At 39.7% G+C, this 25,103-nt stretch overlaps 1 protein-coding gene and 1 non-coding gene across 3 annotated transcripts in view; both read right to left on the bottom strand.

The window, feature by feature from the left end:
* Positions 1-25,103, bottom strand: part of LOC108248624 — a 137,389-nt gene that overhangs the window by 24,900 nt on the left and 87,386 nt on the right. For both annotated transcript variants that reach the window (XR_001809143.3, XR_001809142.3), the window contains one exon: positions 16,161-16,456. This is a non-coding gene — a transcript (SRY-box transcription factor 2). The remainder of the gene's footprint in view (positions 1-16,160; positions 16,457-25,103) is intronic.
* Positions 10,869-13,373, bottom strand: sox2 (SRY-box transcription factor 2). Its single transcript, XM_037974081.1, has one exon. It carries the CDS (start codon positions 12,729-12,731, stop codon positions 11,763-11,765), a length of 969 nt encoding a protein of 322 aa, XP_037830009.1. The 5' UTR covers positions 12,732-13,373; the 3' UTR covers positions 10,869-11,762.

The following is a 25,103-nucleotide window of genomic DNA, read 5'->3' as shown; positions in this document are numbered from 1 at the left end:
GGGGGGGGGGGGGGGTGTTTGCCTTGAGAAGAGCAATCCAGAGAGATCTGATGTAAGGCGACTCAAAATCAATAGTCTCCATGTTTGTGTCCCCAGGCTCGCTGTCACTCACCAGCTCAGAGACTAAAGTGATTGATTCATTTCTGCTTTAATCTGTGCTCAACAACCTCACCTGGCTCGTTCCCAAGGCCACGCATTTTACGTACATAGAATGAGACAAAACTCTGAGGGGAGTTTATTTGGCCGATTGTCCTGCTTGTCCCAGTAATGCCACAGCTGTTTACTCACCACACACTCAGAGGCAAACAGAGACAGGAAGCAGCTAAAGTCTTAGTCCCTTTCTGCATTCATTCATTCATGCCTTTCATGCCTCTCATGTCCAACAAATGTGTCCTGTTATGTCCACGCTTGTCCAGAATCTGAAATACCCAGTTTAATTCTGCTAGTTTACACTTTTTTGTCACATCTTCTGGCCTAATGCAAATCTGACTTGTGCTGTTTTTTGTTTGGTTTTTCTTTGTTCTGCTTTTTTGTCCAGGTAAGTTCAGTTTAATCTTGTCCTGTTTTCACTTGTCATACCCAACTCTCCCAGGTCCTGGCCTGGTCTGCCCTGTTCTTTCTTGTCTTATCATAATTTCCAATCACTCTCTATTAGTCATGTTCTTTCATTTCACTACTGTCTACCAAGAGTGGTAAATAAAACCTTCTAGTTATTGTTTTAAGAAAAAAAAAAAAGAACAAAGCATGAAACCACTTACTGATTTACATTTTTTTCTACTTAAAAAAAATCTGTACATTCTTAGAACATTTTGAGCTCAATCTCCTTATGGCATTAAGTGAATAAATTCCTTCATGTAATGAGGATTCAATAAAAAGACTCTTGGATGTTTTTATCCTGATTATTATATGTTAGTTTTTACTCTCCTCTTATAGTCTGATAATTCTCTGTCTTGTTTTGAGTTACTATGTTCTTTGAAATAAAACAAAAATAAATGTTTGGTATAATTTATGATTTAGATTATTCTGACCTGTATTGTTCTTTACTGCACGGGCATATTTAATGAAACAATCGTAATTTAACATCTGTTATCCATAGGTGGTATTGTAAAGACTCTAAAGTTTTTTGTTCCTGTATTATATTTTAAATGAAAGAGCTTCTTATTTAGTTGATATGAAAATATCCCAACCCAAACTGATACAATTATACAAACAAATTTTAAGAGTAACTTTTGAGATGAGAGATAAAGAAGAAATGACAAACCTTCTCTTGTTTTTGTGTGTTATTACTGAGAAACCTAACAGGACATAAACCCTTTAACCTAACGTGAATTCTGTGGGATCTCAGCGGGGAACGTGATGATGTTCACATCAAAGCAGCTCCTGTGAGCGTAAACTGTCGGCTCTCGGGGCCAACAGGCCTCCAACGTCCCTCGGGGCAACTGAGCTCCGTCAGTCGGTAAATCGGTAAATGATCCTGGATGTCATTTAATCAATATGAACAGGCAGCAGCTGTCCCACATCATCATCTCCCCTGGGGGTTATTGTCAAGACGCAGCATAAAAAAACACATGGGAGTGTGTAAATGGGGGGGTGTGTGTCTCCTTTCACGTTTTATCGGAACCATTTTTTAAAGGGTTTTAATGTGACAACTGAGGAGTGTCTCCTGGTTTGATTTGCAAAGCAAAGGTTGCTTATCTATAAAAGTAGAGTTTGAAATGTTTAGACCTATACAGTAAGACAGATTAGTTGAATGACACAATTTAAAATAATCTATTTTCAAAAAATGGATCTTTTAGTTTGAGAAAGGTAAAAAATATATACTGATTTTGACTTTCTTCAAAGAGAAAAGACTTTCATTTTCTTCTCACTAAAAAAAATTAAATTGTGTAAATTGGAATAATTTAATAAATAAAACAAAAACCTTGATGATGTCCTTGGCCTCTGTGAAACTGTGATGTTCATTTTCTACTTTTAAACAGAATGCAGCTGACAAATTGACTGTGAGACGAGACTGATAATCTAAACAAGATTTATATCTTCTTGAATAAAAAATGTCTCCAAGAAGCAGCATCAAAACTAACATTAGGTCTGAAAAATTAAAAAAAATATTTTTTGGAACCATACAAGAGCTGAAATCATCTCCATATTTTTCTCTAATTACTTGAAGTGACTGGACAGGTGACAAAACTACTGAAAGGAAATGTTTGAGGGTGTTAAACTGTAGGGGGTCTTTCTCTCCTTTCCTCTCTCTCCTCTTAGTTCCTTTCCTCTTCTAACGTGAGACAGTGAAATCTCATCCAGCCACTCTTGCCTGCCCTTATAGCCAGCAGGGAGGGAAATGTCATTTCACTCGTGTGCATATCTGTATGTGTGTGTGTGTGTGTCCCTTACTGCGCAACACACAATGACGAGAGCAAAGGGAGGAGGCAGGTAAGGGGGGTGACAGGGCTCTGATCTCTCAGATAGGGAGATAGCCACCTGATTCAAATGGCTCGCTTGTTCCCGGCAGTCACTTGATCGGCGTGTGAACTGACTCCTCTCTTATTTACAATCAAATGCTGCAAGAGTGACCTGCCCAGCCCAACCCAGGCCAGGCTGCTCTCTCTGTTTGCCCTATATTTACTGTGTGGGTCTCTCTACCTCCATCACACACACCCAACCACCCACACACACAGGTGTATTCAAAGGAGCCGTGATGGAAAGTTTCAGCTCTAAGGCCAGTTAATCATCATGTGATCTTCTGGAATACGATCAAACACAATATCAGATTTTTTTCTCACATTTTATGATGTTTGCTTCCCCGTGAGCATATTGTATGCTATAATGGTGATTAAATAAATAATAAATAAATAAAAATTCAAGGTTGTAGAGGTATCTTTCCTGAGAAATAATATCCTACATAATCAGCAGTATGCCCCAAAAGGGTGAGTGAATGCAGAAACAAATTCAACTAAATGTATTTAAATAATATGTGACGCACAGCTGGCTGAATGCAAAACATCTGTGATGTGTTCACAAGTTCATTAGCTGCAGAATGGCACATCTGATGGTTTCTCTTTAAGAGCCTGTAACTTTTTCAGTTTACTGTTTGTAATCCAATTTATTAAAGATTTGAACCTTGTATCAATGATGAAAAAAAAACATGAATAAAGCTGATCTATGAAATCCTCCATCACTGTGAGAAATGCACCACGCTCTGGAAGAAGAGGGATGTTCTGCTGATTCTGTGAATGAAGCAGTATTCGTACTTTTGGACACCCAGAGATTCAGAAGTTCTGGGACTGTAAATCAGTTATAAATCCAAATGAGCTGGACATCCTTTAAACATGTAAGACAACAAAGATTTACCTGAAGAAGACAGTTACTTAAAAACGGCCAGTAAAACTCAGTCTAATCTAATCTAGAAGGTCATTTTGATTGACTATGAGAAACATTGCTCCACATAATCTTGATGGTTTTAGGGGGAAATTTAAAAGATTAATAATACAAATTCCCTAAAATTACTCTATTTGCACAAAAGTGAATTCAGAAGTTGTAGCACATAGCAGGTCTCTTAAATTCTTCAGAATGTCCCTCCGAGTTGGAAGAAACAACTTCAGTATAATGCGTCTGCTTGTCGGTCGGTCTGTCTGTCTGTCTGTGACGGTCCTGTCTGATTATCTCTCCCAGTTGGCCCCGAGGGGACACCCACACTGAAAGAGGCCACTCTTCCATTCAACAACAGCTTCTGTCAGAGAGACACAGAGACAGCGAGAGACTGAGACCTCAAAGTCACCAGCTCTAGAATGGCCTGATAGTGACTGATGCAATCAATCGAAATCTACGCTGCAGTCAACAAGATCGACTGGGAACCAAATTCTGGGTGTAAAGAGAAAAAAGTTGATTCGACTTTTCTAGAAACTGCAAGTTTTTGTGTTGAGCAGAATAACGAACACATGCTTTAAAATAATTCAGTCATTCATTTACTATGAGTCGTAAATACATGTCAGACCTACAACAGGCGGTTCTTTGTGTTAGCAAAATATCAAATAAGTATTTCACCACATGTGCTGTGCAGCAGTTTGACAAACAACGATCACGGCAGGATCTGAACCTGTCAAAACAAACACATAAAGTCTTCCGCTTATTCAAACATTATGTCTGAAATAAAGTCTCATCTGCAGCATGACAAGATGTCGGAGTCAGACTGTTAATTGTGGTTTTATCACGACTTATTATGATGTGTAAGATAAAATGGGATCATGTATCAGCTTTGTGAGATGACACTGAAAACAAGTAAAAGAAGCAGTGATACCTCCTTTTTAACAAAGACCCATATTTGGTTTCAGTTACAGTCTGGACTGAAACATGTTTTTATAAAAAAAAATAGTTTATATTTTGTTTTGTTTATCTAATCTTATCTTGTCCAATTCTTGAAGGCCATAAAACATGTGTAAGCAAAATCTCATCTTGAAGACTGACATCACTCAGGTACTGACTTTTGTACAGAAAGCAGCCTAAAGCTGTAGTTTTACTGCTAAATAAAGCTCCTATGTAAAAAGGGATTTGAAGAAAAGAAAAAGAAAGAAAAACATTGGGATGTTATTAAATTCATGTTCACAACACATGAATTTAATGTTTTATTTAAGGTGAAAAGTTCAGAATAAAAGAAACTATATTTAAAGACAGGTACAGATTATTTAAAATGGTTTTACTGCTTTCTTCACTGATTAGCCATAAGCCCACTGTTTAATTGGTGAATATGATGGTTTATTATTCCTGCAGCACAAAAAAAAGAAAAACAAATAGTTTGTTGTGTAATTAAATTGTGAAAACATACTTAAAATATTTTAAATGCAAAGATAGATGTAAACAGGAACACAGGGTTTTTTTTAGCATCCATTCATGGGACATATTCTGAATTTAGCACAGGCACTACTTTCATCATGCTTTTATTTTGAAAAGCTATAAAGGTGGCACACGTGAACAAAAGCACCTGTTGCATGAACATTAAAATCTTCTTGGGAATTCTGTACCATATTTAAATTTCCTTCCATTGTTTAAACTACATTATTTTCTTCACTTAACAAAAACCCAGAGAGCCTCTCCATCCTTTAGACCCACTTTTTTTTTCTCAGCAGGCATTTCTGAATGTGTCATATTCTAAAATAGGACATGCACCACCGTCCCCCTCCCTGTTTAATGTGCGAATGGAGTTGTTGGTCAACAGTTGGGTCGGGGGGCCAGGCAGAGGGGGGGTGAGGCCGGGAACAATGGACTGTGCTGTTTTATGCTGGAGTCGGTGGAGGGAGAGTCAGGCTGATGACAGAGTGAAAGAGGTTAGTGTCTATGCTGGGAAATGAGACCAGAGGAGGAGGGAGTGGGGGGTTCCTGTGTCTGTTGGCTTGTTAATGATGATTCAGTCCCATCAGCTCAACAGCCTTCAGTATCAAAGAATCTCTGATGAACCACCACGCGGCTCAGAGATGCCTGCGCAGAAAAGCGACCAGAAATATAAATCCCGACACATCCCATCTTACTGTTTTAGGTTTGTCTGGATTAACCAGGAAGAAAAATCTATTTCTTACTGACAGGTCTTCGTTGCATTTCAAATTAAACCATGATTTCTTTTGTTTTTCCAGCAGCTAAGAAACGAATCTTGTGTTCTTTCATATCAGCGACAGTTTTATTTCAAGGCGAAGGAACGAAAATCAATTTTCTCGACAAATCAGCAGAGAAAAGGATTTCTAACACGCACACAAACTGCGTCCTCCGTGCAATTTCGTTGGCTGTGCAACAAATAACGTCTTATTTTCCGCAGACTGATTTCAGAAAGGAGAAATCTTTGATTCAACAAGTGACTGAGACTCAGCGCTGCAGCAGAAGCCTGATCCTTGCTCTCTGTGTCTGAGCCACACATCCAGACTGTCCACTTTCCTTTTCCTCCTCCCCTCAGGGGGCTCCTGCAGATGCTTGGGTCCACCCTGCATGGGTGGCAGTCAGACTAGAAACCCACCGAAACTGGTCCAGACTACCTGCTGTGGCAGTAAGGAGTGGTTTTCCTCTCTTCTTATTCAAATGTAACGAAAAAAAAAAACAAGTAAATAAAAAAAAATACATTTTGAGTTTATATCCTGGACCATCCAACAAAGTATTTCGTACAAATATAAGGTTGTTCAAATGTTTGTATTTTTAGAGAAACTGAATGAAGTTGTAGGTGTACTCTAACGCTGAATGTGCAGACTTTCCTCCCCAACTTTTGCCTTCATTCAACTAAACTTCCACCTTTCCGGACAACAAAAGAGCACCAGACCGTGCAGAGCACTTTCACTTGGAGCTGCACGAGCTGCAGCCTCACCTGTTGCATCAAGCAGCAGAGAAACGCAGATAAGCACCAGGATCATTTAAAAATAGCAACATTTTACATAAAATATCTATTGATTGAAACCTGCAGCGGCCTCCTCCCTGCAGCAGCCAGCAGGCTCCGCAGCCAGCAGCCAGCAGCCAGCCAAGCGTTTGACGTTATTAAATAATAAAGAGATGCTGATCTGCTTGTATTGTTGAGAAGGAAAAAAGGCCAATTAGCGCGCCGTTATACTATCATTATGGCTGTATTAACTCGAATTTGTTATAAGACAATGTGCACGTTGACACTTCCATTCTGCATCTTTGACTATGGCCGAAATGAACCTGCACGCGGGAATCAGTGAGCGTGAAACCGGGAATAAATACAAACAAATACATTAAAAGAAAGCGGCCCACAGTCCCAATATTTATGCAAAGGCGACAAAAATGCACAAAATAAAGTATAAAAAAAGAAACAAATTTAAACCTTTATGAAATATGAAACGTATAAATTAAGTGATGGGGTTCTAAATCAAAGTCCTTACTGAGGTATGAGACTAACTAAAAATACTAATAATATTTGTTGCAACAGGTTTCCTGTTTTAAACTCACTGACTTTACTCTTTTTCTGGAGCCAAAACAGCAAGAACAGACAATTTATTGTTGCTTTTCCGACTCATTAAAAAATATCTCTACTTGTTTTTATGTTTCATACCTTAGCAAGCAGGCTTAAATAGCATGATTTAATGATTTTAGGAAGCCTTGGAGCCAATGTTTGACTTAAATCTATCTCTTTCTCCACCACTGTTTCAATCACTCAATCAAAACTGGAAACGAGATCAACAAAGTGTAGAAAAATGTAAAGTTTTATGTTGTTTTTATTTGTCAGCTGAAATTGACGGCAGAAATATTTCAATGATAAATGTTTACATCAAATTAAACCTCACTGATGTAGCCTAGATGTGTGGAGGTTATTGAAATTCTCATCGTAGGACAAGTTTAGAACAATATTCGTGTTATTCAGTTTGAGAGTTAATGCTGCAGAAACAATATTACTGAGAAAAACTGTTGTTTCTTGTTGTTGAGTCGCTGCAAACTGATGGCGCTCTGTGAAGCTGTCAGCATCAATGAGCTGAAATGATAAACGGAGCTTGGGCCGCTGGTGACGTGGGGGGAGGGGTGACNAGCAGCGCGAGGCTGATGGCATGATGGTCCGTGTCAGTGTGTGGTCCTATTCAGTGGCAGCAAGTGTGTGTGTGTAGGTGTGTGTGGTGTGTGTGTGTGTGTGTGTGTGTGTCAGTGTAGAAAAGAGAGACTACAAACACACACCAACCGCTTCCCTTCCCTGCACCTGCGTTAGATCAGCAGGCTACTGGCTGCCATTCAGTCCTCTGAACGCTCAAAACACACGCGCGCGCACACAGACACACACATGCGCGCGCACACACACACAAACCCAGCTGAAACACACGACAACTCTCTGCTCTGACAGTTTTTCTATTCAACATTCTGCTCTGTGATGAACGCAGGAACGTTAGGAAAAAACACTTCAGAGTTTTAGGAGAATAAAGAACTAATGCTGGATTGGATTTTTATTTTTTGAGCTTTTAAATTAATTAAAGTCAGAGTCAACGAGTTGAAGGGTTTCCTTCACACAATATCCTCACAAAGTAACAAAAAAGTAAAGTAAAAGCCCAGTTTTATGATGGTAATTACACAAATACTTCAGATATTAAAAACGACAAACAAAGATTAACTTTTACATTATTAAAGAAGCACAAGTCTGATCTAAAATCTGATCTGTTCTCCCAAATCCAAACTCTTCCACAAATGTTAGTTTTGTAATTTTGTTTGACACTAAAAGAACTGCGTGAATAAAGAGTTCGTTTTACTGCGAAAATGCTTGAAAACTGATTTGATCACCCTGGAGTTAGAGACATGAAGGTTGAAAACAGCAGAACTGTTGTGAGAATCACTGAAGATCACTGAAGCGTTTCCTGCGCCGGTGACGTCACGCCCCCTCCTCTTCATCATCCACGTCGTGGTGAAAAAGGAAAGTGGCTCTCGTGGGATTACGGGCCACTAAGCCGGTATTGTTTGCGTGTGTGCACGCGCGCGTGTGCAATTGGGTCATTTGACCTAATTTTAAAAATCATTTAATCCCGACAACAAACAGAGACAATATAGGATTTGGCCTAAAAACAAACAGCTAAAGATGGATTATTGAAGTTTTTTTTTTACACTTCTCGTTATTTTTGTAAACTCCTTTTTAGGCTTAAAGTTTTGAAATATTGGTTTAAACACTTCTAAATGAACCAACCTGACAATAAAATTGATTTTATGCTTTTTAAATGACATTTATTGAGTAGTAATGCATATTTCTGTTACCTGCAGCAAAGTTTAAAGAGTCTGAGACGCTTTGTTGTGAAACACGGTTATATTGTTGCAAAGACGCGCACGCCGGCCTGTCACAGATAACATCTGGAGTCTTTTTTTTAACCGGGGGCTAAAGAAAGGAGGAAAAAAGTGGCGCGCGCTTACCACCTGTTGCAGGCCAAATCTCCTCGAGCTGCGGCCGCCAGACTCCGCACGCGAGGAACAGAAGGGAAGATGGACGGATGAAGGGATGAAGCGATGAATGAAGGGATGGAGAGAAACACCTGACCAGAGACACTAAAACTCCTGCGGATCTGGATCCTCTGCCTCCATCACTCCTAAACATTTGACACCTGCGGCGCTCGGTTTTAATTCACTTAAATGGACTGAAACTGTTCCGGTGGATTCCGTCCTCACATTAACACATGAGGGGGGTGAACGTGTCACACTTCTGATTCTGTTTGGACAGGAGCGCGCGGAGACTAGATCAGATTCTGGAGAAGAAATGTGTGCTAATGATGTGGTCTGAAGAAGTTTGGCTTCACTCGTGTGAAAATGTAACACATCTGTTGCTAAATGCTTTATTTGAAAATAGATTAAAGCACTAAAAAACTCAACTTAAGTGTGAAGTTAAATGGGAAAATATATGTATTTAAAAGACATGCTGATAAAATATTGATAACAAGTGAGACACTTTCCGTTTGACTCCTTCTGATTGTGACCAACACATAACCCTGTAGAAACAGAAATGTTCTCAAAGCTTTAAAGTCGTGTTTTCATCACATCAAAGCTGCAGCGCTCAGAGAAAAATATGTATTTTTCGGGGCCTCCGGGCCTGCAGGGGCCCCGCGCTGATGGATATAAAAAGGGGGGGGGGGGAAATTTAATGTCTCCACTCCGACCTTTTCGAAACAAATTGTTTATCACCGGCCTGCTCGGCTATTACAAGCAATTCAGCTGTTCGGATCAATAATTAATGGGGCAAGCAACGATCCCCTGACCCGCTCTGAGTCCGCCTGAGAGACAGAGGAGGAGAAGTGGACGGATAAATACCGAGTGGCCTCTTCAAATATTCATCTGCCGCTCCCCCGGGACCAAGCCTGCAAGACACAACGGCCCTAATCTACCTCCCAGCGCACACACACACACACACACACACACTCCCCCCAGATTTAAAACCGTTAGTTTAATTCAGGGCGAGCTGTTAGCTCATCATAAGGATTATTATTATTAAGAAGAGGAGGGGAATCAGCCTGCTTGGCAGGAAGATGCATGGGAAGGATTTTTTTTTGGAACGGGTTCTGTGTTTTTATTAAAGGCTGAGGGTGGTGTTGGTGCGCACAGACAGCCACCAGGAGAAGCAGGGTTAACGGGAAGCAGCAGGAGCCGTTTCATTAAACGTTAAATTAAAATGGTCACACACTCGAGAAATCCGCGTGGAGCTCTTACAGCGTGGACGGCTGCGTGGCTCCTTTTAAAAGGGGGGCTCCCCTTTAGTTTACAAACAATTTGACATCTTAGCCTCTGGGATTTGGGGGGCAAATAAAGAGAAAACAATCAGCATGAAAAAGGGGGCCTATAGAAGCTCAAAGGTTTGGTTTGTGGACATTCAGGAAATGCTGATAAATGGTGTCATTAGAAAATAAAATGTGAAAAATCACTCCTTACAAATAAAACCGCTTGGATTCCTGAATATGTTTGGAATTTCAGTCTAAAACGACCCACAATATCAAAAAGTGAATGTATAAAATCATTATTTAATTTTAAAAAATTATAAATAAAAGGTGTATTTTTGCTTTGACAACAATATTTTGCCATTGATTATAAAAAGGGAGAAATGACAGTCTATACCTGGGGATGTCGGGTATTTTGGTGGAAAAATCTTCCCTCTTTTTAGGAAACTTTGTCTTGAAGGGGCATCCGCAGGCACTAGAAAATAGAAACGTGGTTAACCACGACGCACAAGCTGGAAAGAGGTAAATCTCCTCAAAAATGATATTCTGCTAAAAAGGATTCAAATAATCTATTTGTGTAAAGATGATCAAAATTCAGCTTGAATTTACGGTTTTAAAAAAAGAAAAACTCTAAAGACAGATGACAACTCAACACTTGACGACAGTCTGCACAAACGAAATGAGGAACAAAAACAAAACTCAAACAATTTCAAGTATCCAAATTTCCAAAATTTATTCATTTTCAAACTGCATACTGAAAAAAAATATACTCAGCTGAAATTGTAATTGTTATAAGGATGGTATTAGTCTCGGAATATATACATGGAGTGGTTGGCTTCAGCGTACAGGCCACAATTTTCAAAATACAACTACGGGAATGAGTTTTGAAGTAAAAACTTAAAATGTCACAGTAAATATACAGAAATTGTACAACTCAATTAAAAAATAAAAAGCACAAGCGTCATATCTCTAACAGATGAAGAGTGGGAGACGGAAATATAAATTAACAACCTAAATTTTAAGCTGTATGACAGAAAAAAAAGTGTCTTGCGTTTTTGAAAGAAATAAAAGAAAATAAAAAGTTTAGTAACATTGACCTTAAATGAAAATAAAATAAAAAACAAGTATTACCTGCTTCTTATGTCCCTTTTCATTCCAATGTTTTCAGTAATAAAAGAGCATAACTGATCGCTCCCATAAAATCCCAGTTTTGCTAATTTCATTTTTATTTTTTTCTGCAGAACTGGTGCTGTTTTATATAAAAAAGAAAAGAAAAACCTCTTGCAGTTTAACAATTTCATCTGATTGTAATGTTTCCTTGATAAATACTGTACAAAAGGTGATTGCAATAATAAAACATCTGATTGCGACTCCCACTTTCTAAATTTCCAAACTTCATCCACCAGAGGAGGAGGATCTCCCACCGCTCCTCTGGAGCTTCCTTGGAATAAATGAAAGAAAAAAAGAGCGGTGTCCTTTTTTTCCTGGAGACTTCTATACAACTTTTCCCACCCCGAAATTTTTCTGTACAAAAATAGTCCAACGTTAAGTAGTCCGCAGTTTCTCCTATAAAAGTTTCTTTTTCTTCTCTCTTTGTGTTTTGAGTCTCTACATGTGTGTTAACGGCAGCGTGCCGTTGATCGTCGTCCCGGGCACGGTGCTCTGGTAGTGCCCGGACATGTGTAGCCTGGTCTGGCCGGTCTGATCGCTCACCTCGGCCCCGGGCAGGTACATGCTGATCATGTCCCTCAGATCCCCGCTTTGGCAGCCCGGGGCGGCCCGGTGGGACGACGAGGTGACGACGGGCGGGCTGGAGCTGCTGGACTCCGACTTAACCACCGAGGAGGGCCCCATGGAGCCCAGGGCGGTCATCCCCGGCGTGGTCTGCTGGGAGTAGGACATGGAGTATGTCGGGGAGCCGTTCATGTAGGTCTGGGAGCTGGTCATGGAGTTATACTGCAGGGCGCTCATGTCGTAGCGGTGCATGGACTGCATCTGGCTCGGGTTGTGCGCGTTCAGACCCGGGTGCTGGTAGCTCAGCTGGTCCTGCATCATCCCGTAGCCCCCGTTGGTCCAGCCGTTCATGTGCGCCGCGTAGCTGTCCATCCTCTGATTCACCCCACCGCCCAGTCCGGCCCCCACACCGACACCGACTCCAGTCCCCATCCCGTTTCCTCCAGGAGCCAGCAGCCCGCCGGGCAGGGTGTACTTGTCCTTCTTCATGAGGGTCTTGGTTTTCCGCCGGGGCCGGTATTTGTAATCCGGATGCTCCTTCATGTGCAGGGCCCTCAGCCTCTTGGCTTCATCGATAAAAGGTCTTTTCTCGCTCTCTGACAGAAGTTTCCACTCAGCCCCCAGCCTCTTGCTGATCTCCGAGTTGTGCATTTTAGGGTTTTCTTGCGCCATCTTCCTCCTCTGGCCCCGGGACCACACCATGAACGCGTTCATGGGTCTCTTGACCCGCTCCGGACTGTTTTTCTGGTTGGTGCCGTTGCCGGAGGTGTTGGTGTTGCCCGTGCCCCCCGTGTTGGTCTGGGGAGCTGGGGGCTTCAGTTCAGTCTCCATCATGTTATACATCAGGAACAGCTTCTAGTTGGAGCTTCCGCCGAAGAAAACCAGAACCAAACTCCAGAAGCCAGAGGCAGACAGACGAGGATCTGCTGAAAGTTACCTGTCGATTCTCTCTGCAACTTTTCTCTGGACAAAAACAAGCATCAAGCCGCGTCTCCACACACTCTCCCTTCTCTCCCTCTCATCTGTGTCAGTGTGTGTGTGTGTGAGTGTGTGTGACAGAGAGCCTTTCCCCCAATAGGTCCCTGCTATGTTGTGTCCACAAAACTTCTCCCGCTTCCTCAAAAAAGCATCAACAAACTGCACTTTTTCGCCTCTGTCCGCCTGAGCCTTGACAACTCCAGATAGTTTTTGAACAAATTAATAGACAACCATTCATGTGACGGGGCTGTCAGCGAATAAATGGCTTCGACCTGGCCAATCAGAGCAGGCCTTCCCCACTGACCCACCAATGAGGGACTTTAATTAGCATAAAGAGGCGGGGCCTCTTTTCCGAGGCACGCAGGCATACTCTTACTCTCAGGCTGTCCATATGAGCCAATACAATGTACATATTTACTATTTCCACGCTTAAGAAATACATTTTTCCCTCTCTGGAATTATACATGCAATATATTACTTTCTGATATTTTTTTTCAAATAAAACAAGAGTAAGAAAAAACAAAAAACGTTAAGGTGAATTAATAAAAGAAAACTCTTGGAAATTTTACACCTGCGCAAGGTAAGCATGTTTCCAAACTATAAGAAATGCCAAAAATGTATAAATAATAAATAAAGCATCTGATATAACTTAATTACACCGAGCTTAAATTCTGTCAGACATCTATTGCGAAACCTATCATGAAATAAGCTGTAAAATAAAAAATAACTGAATTATAATTGGTGGGAATAATGATGTGGAATTATCTGTTCTTCAAAGTGGAAACAACATTGTTCTGATTAAGTCACGACTTGTGTCTAAGCTGCTGTTCATAACCAAAAAAAGTCACTAATTCCCCCCCACTTCCAGGCCCAACAACACAACAACACTTAAATAAACTTTGTTAGTTAACTGAAAGCGCTGAATGGCCGTGCTGTGAGTGAATGTGTGCGTGAAAGGGGGGAAGCCACGGCTGGTTTTTAGTGTTGAAAAGAGGAAAGGTAATCCAAGATGCCCCCCCAGTCCTTTTGTTTAGGGAAGTTGAATGCCAACACAGAAGGCAGACGGGCTCATCTCAGCACAAATAAGCGGGTTTTGTTTGGGATGTTGTCGCTACATCTGTCCGGACAAAGACCCAACTCCACTCCACTTCCACTGCCAGAGCTGCAGTTGTTGTTAGGGAGCTTTGAGCCGGGTGAGTGGGATACACATGAAGGGAGGAGAAATTTAAAAGGTGAGGAATATTTTAAGGTAAAGTGTGTTCTTACAAAGGCCACAACTAATTCATCTTAGACCCAACAAGAGTGTCAGCCAATTAGGGTGAAAGAAAAGCGGCCTTCGCCTGCTTCACTTTTATTCGGGATCCAACCGAACAGACTGAGATAATTATGACATAAAAGTAGCTTCACAAACGATTTAAACATAAGTCCCTCACTCATATGCCTTTAGAGTCCAACATGAGAAAAGTTTTAGCGGCTGGGAGCAGATGGGCGCCACTTGTTTGGCGTTGTTTCCTGATTCTCCATCTCAGGGCAAAGCGTCGGGATGCGTGACACCAGTGCCTCCTACTGGAAACAAGAGGAACTACAAGCATTTCCCCTCCAAAAAAGGGTTTTCTCAAAGTAGAAAATCTCAGCTTTTAGAACTTCTGATCGTCATGTATAAAATGACAAAATATACTATAAAATATATATTTATCTGACAACAACAGACCATTATAATTTCATAGGAGTGAGCGCATCTGGTGCCATCTGCAAGTCAGGCAATAATTAAAGACAGATCAAGTACACACACCTGAAATAATTTAATTTAAATACGCAGATTAAATCATAATTGAAAGAGAATAGATCAAGCCTTATTATTTTGTTTTAGTCATTTGGTAATAAATGGAGGAGCGGAGCCCCCGTGCTCTCATTATGCCGGCCCCGGCAACCTTACATAAGATTCATCTTGCGCTTAATAGGCTGCGAGAGGCGACACATGCAGCTCGGTCCATTATGATGCAAGGTTGAAATGGGCCGCTCGGCTGCTATCTGCATCTGAGTGTGTTCCCCGCTACCTCTAATCTGTTTATGATAATAAAGGAACAGCGGGGCCCTGCAGCTCTCTGAAAGCGGGCCCCAGCCAGCCGGGAATGGCCCTGCATCCACAATCATCCTGAATTAAAGCCGTTGTTTGACAAAAAACAGGGGGAAAACTAGAGGGGCGGCTCCCTCTGACCACTTGTAAGAACCCCTGCTACACCAGGGTGGGATGGATCCTACAAATACAGCGAGCGTCGTGCTGAGATGCCAAAATACTGTTTTGTGGCTGCGCAAATTTAGGTGATAGGATCTCTGCAAAACATGCCCTCAAAAACACACACACAAAATCATACAACTAAAATAGTTTTATAACATCTGCGCAGGCGAGATCTCCCGTTTGAAAATTAAAAGTGCCACTCTGAAAGTATTATTTAACTTGTTGCAGCGGTTCTGGTTCAAATGAGTTAAATGTACAAAATGCACAAATGCACACGCGTTTGGATTTATAAAGAAACTAATCACGGTAAAGTGAAACAAAATGGGAATTTTGCATGCGAAGGAGACAGATTTCAGGTAAAAAGATGATAAACTTGTGTTTGCTGCCACTAGGGGCCGTAACATGGACTGAGGACGCAGAGCAGAAATTATGAAAACATCAACAACTCCGACAATTAATTTGGACAAAACTAAAACTTCATGCAGCTCTGATTTAAGATTTATTTGTTCTGAAACAAACGTTGTAAAAAAGGCCTAATCTAAAATAAAAATCTATTTTAACTTAATATATTTCTAATAGGTTAATTGCATAGATTTTACCATAAAATGTAATAATGAATGGCTTAGTTTATTGTTGGAAAATGTATTAGTCTGTAAGCGAAAAAAACAAAAAATTTGAATTTGCAGTGACGTGAAATAAAAAATGACAATAATAAAGACGGATAAATAATATCTGCTTTAAAGCCTAAAAGTCAAATCTTAAATATTTGTTATCATTACTTAAAATGAGAAATAAATTGTATGAAAGTGTCTCAATCAAATAATCTCAAATTTGACTCACGTGCGTGGTTTCAAGTTTTATTTTTTAAAATACTTGCTGTTTGCAGCAGAAAACTAAACCGGTCAAGAACAGCTGTCAGTCAGGTTCTTAATGCCATGTGGTGTCATTCCACAACACTGCATGATTTACGCACACACCGACTCAAACACACACTAATGCACACACCAACACACAGGCCAACACGCAGGGCTTCTCTCCGGCGCTCTCCAACTTACTGCTAGTTTGGGATTCTCTTCCTCTCGTCTTGATTGGCAGAAATTAAACAAGATGCCATTTCGCTCAACCTCCTCCATATTTTCTTCCCCTGGCTTCAACCGATGAGGCAGCCTGAGTCAGTCCGAGGCAGAGCTCCTGTCGCCGGCGCCCGTCCCGCACCTCCGGCGGGTTGCCACCCTCCACACCCCGGGAGTCCGCGCGCTTTCAATACCGCTGCCGGCGTGCTTCGGTCGGCTTGCAGCCGCGCGCAGCCCCGCTCTCAGTCTGGAGCTCCGCTGTCTTCTCTCCGCAAGCCCTGCAACAAGAAAAGCCGTTTATGGCGACACACAATGTGAAAAGGGGGCCGATTTAAAAAGGAGAAGAATGCAAGCAAGAACAACAAAAGTCAGTTATAGCAAAGTCTATGCCTCTCCTATCTTCCACCCCCTAGCTTAGCCCACATAATGAGCAGGAAAAAGCTTTATATTTTGTTCACTGGGTATTCACAGATAATTTGAAGCCATTGTTTCTGCCACAGATGGTTCTTTTTAATACAATAACGGTGCTCTTTGTGAATAGCGAGCCCACAATAAAAATCTAAAGCGTCCTCCTGAATAACCATTTTGTTCTCTCTTGTATAGGCCGAACAAAAGCGCCAGTGAGGTAATGGCCTGCCTTATTGAAAGCCTCAGAATAGGGATTTGATAAAGATTTTTTTCGCTCCTTTTTCTTTTTGCAAAGTAAACGGCAATGTCAAAGAGAAACTGACACGGGATGAAAAGGAGAAAAAAATGGCTTTAAAAAGTGCCTGCACGCTGTTGCACGTATTATTATTATTATTATTATTAATAATAATAATAATAATAATAATAATAATAATAATAATAATAATAATAATAATAATAATAATAATAATAATAATAATCTCTGTGTCTGAGGGGTTGTTTTGGGGGTTCAAGGAGAGCAGGTCAGGTGGAGGCATGTTATGGATTTTACAATGGAGCTTAAATCCAGCATACATTACCCTCCTAAGGTCTGCTGTGGATTTAGCACAGTCTCATAATTTTGCATAGGGTGTGTCAAGTTGTGCTCCACAAAAGTTAAGTATTAAGAGTGCATTTCCAGGGACTTTTGCAGAAACCTCGTGTTTCTAATTCTACCCTTTTCACTACAATCGCCCAGAATATATTGCATGTCCTTAAAGCACTGATAAGTGCTGTGAAATGTCTCAAATGCATGGATGTTAATGGGGGGAAATGAGGATGACTAATGTAACCTGCTAAGGTTGGGATGCGCGCCTGTAGGCGTGAACAGCCAAAGATATTAGCTTCTCCAGGACGGATCCTGCAGCCATGTACAAGCCACCTTAGTCTGGCCATGGTTGATGTAATTTGTAATTAACTCAAGGCTAATCAATAAAGCATTTAACAGACGCACAATGCACACACAAGGGATGATCCCAAGCCAAACATATTGGATGTCACTGATCGTTACAAGGTGAGGACACCCTGTCCATCACAGGGATGGAGGCTGGAGGGCAGCAAGAGATGGGAGCTCTATAGATGAAGGGATGAGGGGAGAGGACAAGAGAAAAGGGATAAAGGCACAGATAATGGAGGATGAAAAGGAAAAGAGAGCAGAATCTCATTTTAAACTGGTCTGACACACATATGCAGTCAGCTCCTCCAATAAACATTATCCCTTGGCCTATACCTTATTGAAAACATGTACTTGTCAACACAAGTGGATTAAGGAACAAGGCCTCATATCTCCTTTTAACAGCCATGTCTCATATGAGGTGCTCAGATATTTGTCAAGATTGTTTAGTAGACACAATTTATATGAAAATTATGAACTTTAAATGTACCAAAAATGACCAAAAAAGCAATTACATTAAAATGACAAGTTTTTGTTATCTAAAATCATTATCTCTTAGTTATGGGACCATCTTAGGCTTTACTAATTCATGAGTATAAACTCCTTTGCATTGAGAATCGGTTCCTCTTCAGATATAGTAAATAGCTCAATACATACACTTCATTTAACCCTTTAACTGTGATAAGTGGTTTAGAAATTGCTGTTTTAAATGAAAAAAGTCCATTTTATATTTGAAAATTCATACTTTAATGTCCATGTTTTTACTTTGTTACAAAACACTCACCATCTAAGCAACCAGCATGTCATAACTACATGCACAGACTAAGATAAGCAGGCAACTTTTTTACTACAGTTGGTTTCTGTCATGGCAAAATAAAATGTCAAAAAATGAATTCAAACAACAGAAAATAGGAAATATGCTGTGTGACACAATCAACTGATCATTGAGCCTATTGGGGAATTCTATCTACTCCTAAAGAATCCAAAGAGGTGTGATGCAGAAAGATGGAAGGAGCAAAGGAGAGGCAATAAATAAAAAAAAAATAATAGGGAAAAAAACAGTAAAGGAAAAGTTGGAGACATAGAGGAGAGAGGATTAGTGCTCTCAGAGTGGCTCAGCAATAAGAAAACATGAATGTTTAGCTTTATCTGAACAATCTGGTCTATGCAGCCTACGTCACACGGCTCATATTAAAGAACTGGAGCTCTTTTTAATTATAAACCCATCCACAGAGGATTGTGAATGTGATAGCATGTTTGAAAAAAAAAAAAAAAACTGGAGAAGGACAGAGAGAAAGTCCATTGGCACCATGAGAGCCTTGGGAAAGGCCAGAATCATCACTGAATGCTAATGCATTTTACACCAAGGATGTCTACTGACACACAGCAAATGTTCACACATACGTTTATGCTTCCAAAGACATTCACACAAATGCATATGACAAAAACATGCCAATGTTTCCATATGCATGAGGGCAGACACATTTGCGGTGTCTGTTTTTTTGTATTTTTTAGCAGCGCTGCCTGATGGGAGAACCACAGTGGGCTTTTCTCCCTTTTGTGTGACTGTGTCTGCGTAGCATTGTGTATCAGTGTGTGTGTGTGTGTGTGTGTGATGCAGGCACATTGACACAGTATGTTGTGAAAAGGGAGGCCCTGGTTGAAGGAAACGTGTCCAGCAAACTGTCAATCATGTCACACGGACAAACATTACCACACACATACAAACGCCCATTTATTAGCACTGAAATGTTGGTCCTTGAGAAGAGGTAGTTACATTGTTAAAGGGGCTGTGGTCACGCCCAGGAAAAGGCTCTCAGCATTAGAGTCTGTCTAAGCCTGTCTGCTTTTCAACCCATGTTTTTTCACCCACAGAAATCCCTCCTGTCTTATTTCAAACTTTGTTTACCTAATCTAAAAAATGAGCCATTGGCAGATACTGACCATTAGACTGATAAATGTTTCATGTATTTAAAAAAAAACAAACAATTAAACTTACTTAACACGAGAGATGCATTTTATTTTCCAAATTATCTTAGAAAAAATATATATGTTCATTTAATAAATTAGAGAAACATTTGAAAATGATAATAACTACTTTTAAGACCAAAAAAATATTGTTGTGTTACTTGAGGTTGGCATATTGACTATATCAAGAGAGGGCCACATACTGTAAAAGGTTAGTAATTCGTTTTTTATTTTATTTTATTTAAAAAAGGGCAACAGTGAGCTAAATGTGTTTTAAAAGTATAAAGAGTCTGATGTGAAATAAATCCTCAGAGGCTAGTTTTCTTGTAGGTTTCTAGTAAAAAATAAATCAGTCAATGTTTACCAGTCTACACTTACTGTTATGACATCAGCTGAAATAAAGCATGTTAAGAATGAATACATTTTAAATTTTAATTTTAAAAGTCTGCTCCAATTAACCACCATGAAATACCTCAGTCCTGTTTTGTCTTTAAAAATTCCAAGCAAATGATGTTGGATGTTTAACAGAAAAATTAAATGACTGTACATAACTGTTTTAAAAGGACAGACAGTAAGTGACAAACTTTTTTACTTTTAATGTAAAAATGTCTACACAGCTGCTCCTGGAGTCCGATAAGTTGGTCTAAGTTTGCAGTGCAAGAACTGCTGTGCTCACTTTGGTAAAGGACTTTCTTTTGTGTCTTCTGTACATCAGTAGAACATCAACTCAACTTTGCACATGAGGCCACTGAGTGCCAAAGTGAATGTTTGACCTTTGAAGACTCAGCAAAGAAAGTAGCTTGTAACTGTCCTCCTCCACCACATGATGCAATACACAGCTTTGATGTTGCTTTCAAGTTTCAATGTGGACAGACAACTTTTCAAAAAGGCTTTAAAATGCTAGTGTGGACATAAATTTTCATATCTAAACAGCTTTTTTCCATTTATCTGCCTCAATATGGACATGGCCACACTTGAAAAAGTGCAGGACAGAAGCTGGAAAGTTGAGGATTAAAGCTTTGAAGATACCAAAGTGCTGACCACCAGCAGAGAAGTATGCAGCTGGTCAGTCCTGCAGTTGTTTGCTCAGGACGCCGCAGGAAGATACACAGACACAGCTGTCAGATATTTGCTGAACAACACACTTTATTACCATCTCATTATAAAGGAATGCATCACAAACAGTTTGGACAGAGCATTATAGAAAATCTCCAGCAGGTACAACCGTTTTAGGTGTCCTGTTTGTCACCCAGCTCACAGCTTTAGCTGGTGAAAATGTTTCCTGATGTTTTTAATTATAAAACTTTTAGTTATTTCACTCTTGAAAATGATTGGACATATTCTGGATTTTAGTACACATTTAATCTTATGTTTTTTACATTTTGCTTATTAACAAAGACCACTTTTTGTTTTATGTATTTAACATGGACTGCTGCATTTTGGTAAATGAGACTTTATTGGTGACATTAATTGTTTCTAGAGCGACTTAATGCCGCCAGGAATGGGCACATCCAGGGACTCTCCCTTGCCTGCCGCCTGGCTTGCATATCACCAGACCTTCATGGCTCTCCTCACAGGTGTTAGGTCCACGTGGAAGTGGCTGAGCCCCAGGAGCCCCTGCTCAACCACCGGGCACTCATCGATGAGCTCCCCTCTAGGCCTGGTTCCAGCAGGGGGCTGCCCCATGGGAGACCCTACCAGGGGCTAATAATCCAGACAACGCAGTTCCCAGAATCACAAGTGTACTCAAACCCCTCCAACATGTTAAGGTGGTAAATCCACAGAGAAGGTTAAGTATTTAGGAGTCTTGTTCATGACTGAAGGTAGGGTGAAGATAGATGGGTCAATGGATTGGTGCTGTATCTTCAGTAATGAAGGTGTAGCTTCATTCTTTTAGGATGAAGAAAGACTTGAGTCAAAAAGCAAAGCTCTCAATTCCAAGGGAAGAGCTTGGAGTAGGGCTGCTCCTCCACATCAAGAGGAGTCAGCTGAAGTGGTTTGGGTATTTGATTAGGATGCCTCCTGAACACCTTCCTTTGGAGATATTCCGGGTGTGTCCCACTAGGAGGAGACCCCAGGGAAGACTCAGAACTCCTTGGGAACACCTTGGGATCTCCCAGGAGGAGCTGGAGAGTGTTGCTGGGGGGAGGTACAGTGTGTCTGGGTTTACCTCCCGGATCTGTTTCCTCCTTGACCCGACCACGGATAAGTGGCAGAAAATGGATAGATGGATAGAAGACTTTATCAAAGCCACACGGCGCTGGTTTAAGTCAGCTTTTATAGTGACTAAAATGGCTGGTAGAAAGGACACTAAGGTACAGTAACCAGTATACTGATATATCAGTCACACAACACACACACTGAAATATCAAGATTTTCATCATGCAGAGATCATGAAGCATCAATTTTCAGTAAAATGTCACTGCAGTGAATCACACATCTAAACATTTAGAGCCCCACAGTAGATATGAGATTAAACATGACATTAAGCAGACTGAATAAGTGACTTGGATTATCGTAATGATAATTAAAATGCCATTTCGGTTTATTTAGTATTTATAAACAGATTTTATGTTTAAATATTTCACTAAGGGTTCTTCAAGGTAAACAAACCATAATTAATGACTGATACTTGTTCTTAAGTTAGGCTTTTTTTTTAGCTACAGATATACCATAAAATGACTTTTTTTAATCGTTTTAATTTACTTTATGAGAACATCAAATTGGAGATACAGTATATTTGTTGAATTTTATTTAGAAGCCCACGTTATGGACAGTTAATGATGATCAAACCTAGTAAGAATTTGAAAAATAGTGAGTGATGGCTTACATGCCAGATCATCTGTCAAAATGAAGATTATAATAATCTATTCAAAACACTGAATCCAAAAATCAGTCATATAAAGAAGCTGAATGAAAGAAAATAAGAGAAAACTTTACAGAACTGATTTATTGTCAGTGATCAAGTCAGATTAGTAAAATAGCTCAAAGGACGACCAGTCATTTGAGTGACAGTTTAACCCTCTCAGGCTCAAATTAAGGTTTAGTAACAGGAAAAATCAGATATTTGGGGAAATTATCATCTGAGTAAAATAAGGCTCATAAAATATGAATGTGGAGTAATTAGGTATATGCAATTCGCTGTTGCAAATCTGCAATGTCTGCCTTGAGAGGGTTAAAAATGTTGTCCGGTCTGTTCCAGAGATGACGTGCAGCAGGTTTGAGAAAACAAACAAACAAAAAAATAAAACCTATTTGCATCTGCCATGTATGAAGACAAGCAAAAAGACAAGACCGTGTCCTTTACACATACTCTCACAGTAAACCAGGTACGAACTGCTCACCTGGGCTTGACTGACTGATTGATTGATCGGTAGCTAAGTTATGTAGTGTAAAATACAAGTTTTCTTCAGATTTTGATGCATAATATCTGAGATCAGTAATTACAGCACATCCAGTGAAGGTGAACAAATGTATTAGTAACTCTGTCATAAATGTAAAATAAGAGGCAAGTTAGTATTTGTTTTATGAAGACAAGCTAAAATGGGGCCATTATTCATTATTCCCTGTTCTGCATTGAAATATTTCAATAAGACCAGTGAAACACAAACTTTTGCTATGAAGAATGCATTTGTTTTATTATAGAAAATATAAAGGATGTAATATACTATGTCTATGTCTTTATGAAACATAAATAGTACACAAATAACAACTGAAGCGTATGAGTTTTAATTTGAAGCATGTTATCAAAATGATAAAATCTAAAAACTAATTCATGAGTAAGTGACTCATGTGAGCTGCTGTGGGAGAAGTATGATTTATTGTAAACATTTAGCTGCAATTCAAATATTATATATTATTATCATACAGATGCTGGATGCAGGATGTCATCTGATGCCAGAAGAGGCAGTTTGTGTTTTACTATAACAGGCACAAATTACCAATGTGATAACAACACCCAGCACCAAGGTTTCATGGCCAAACATAAAGACACAAAACAAAAATAATTCACTGTGCTCTTGATAATGACACCCAAACCAATTTCCAGAGTAGTCATTTTTACATTAAAGGTACATTATATTTTGTGTTTGTCTCATGCTTTTTTTTGTATTGAGTATTATTTCAAAAAATAAAACTAAGATTTTTAACATCCAGTAGATCTTAAGAGAGGGCCTGCTTCACAGAAAAACATGATGTAGTTTTCCTAAACCTAACCAAGCAATTAGTTAATTCTGAAAGCTAACAAACAGACAACAAATACAGACACTGAACCAAATATTATATTAGAAAGTTATATATTGAGAAGATGAAATAGGGCTCATTGGTGACTACCATAAGTAATTCCATTACCTCCTCCTACAGCTAAGATGGACTTTTCCAGTTTTTTACGTGTGGAAATGACTTTATTATAGACATTTATGAAAAGGGATTCCAGTGGCATTCAATGTGAAGTTATCTAATGTTTACAAAGAGCTACCATTGGGAGTTTAAACCCTTTTTAACATGAGACAGCAAATGTTTTGTATTATAAAATATTTTAACTCAACATAAATTCCCAAAATGATTTTGTTTCTGATATATGTAAATGTCCACCAGAACTAAATTTAACTGGAAAGTTGAAATATTTTGAAGATCCTAGCCCCAGAACTGAAGTCCTGTTGAGTTCCATTATTTTGAAAAGCAGCTGAAGTCTTCAGAAGGATATCTCAAACTTTGAAACAATAAACATAAACAGCTTTTTATCATTTTAGTAAATGGATCCTAAAATAAAAGTAGTTCTAAGCTTCTCTCACACACATGGTTTGATACTCAGTGTTAAATCACAAACTACAAAAAATACACATTTGTCTGCACACACACACACACAGCTATATTACACATGTACACATATAGGATATTTCACACTTAACTCCATCATACATTCATCTCTCTTCTCTCTCATCTCTCCCCCAGCCACTGCTGGTTTTGTTTACAGGCCAATTTGAATGAGAATGAATCTCTCTCGGATGTTTCTAGAAAGCGGTCTAATCCACGCCGGCTGCTGCGAAGCCCCGGCCTTTTGTTTGGGATTACTGCAGCTTAGCGCTAGCTAACAATGAGGAGATGAGCAGCTCACCTCATCACCGTTAATGAAGTGTGGAGAGTCATTTAGCCGCTAGCTAGCTGCTACTGAGCCAGGATGATACCTTCACACGCATGCCTGCACACACACACATACATAATACACTTGTTTTCATATTTATTTGAGGACACTGGTTATATTTATTTATGAATGTCCCATTTGTCACAGTTACACACTGCACCACTGGCTCTCATGTGGTGACATTAAATTTACTCTTTATGGTGCTCTGAGTTGGAAAAATAAACTGCAAATCATATTTAATGAATTAGTAATTATGCCAGGATTGAGTGAAAATCCCAGCCAAGTCATAGGCTTATATTAAAATACTAGACTAAGTGTCCCTGCCTTTTCTCATTGTTGCAACTTGAAGCCAGCAGGAACCAACTTACAGGAGCGGCCATTTTTGGGACCAGAAGTTGCGCACTAGTGGTGTGAGCCTTTAAGTATATATATATATATATATATATATATATATATATATATATATATATATATA

Source organism: Kryptolebias marmoratus, linkage group LG24 (assembly GCF_001649575.2).
Source record: "Kryptolebias marmoratus isolate JLee-2015 linkage group LG24, ASM164957v2, whole genome shotgun sequence".
NCBI lineage: Eukaryota > Metazoa > Chordata > Actinopteri > Cyprinodontiformes > Rivulidae > Kryptolebias > Kryptolebias marmoratus.
This window is presented reverse-complemented; position numbering and strand designations above follow the sequence as displayed.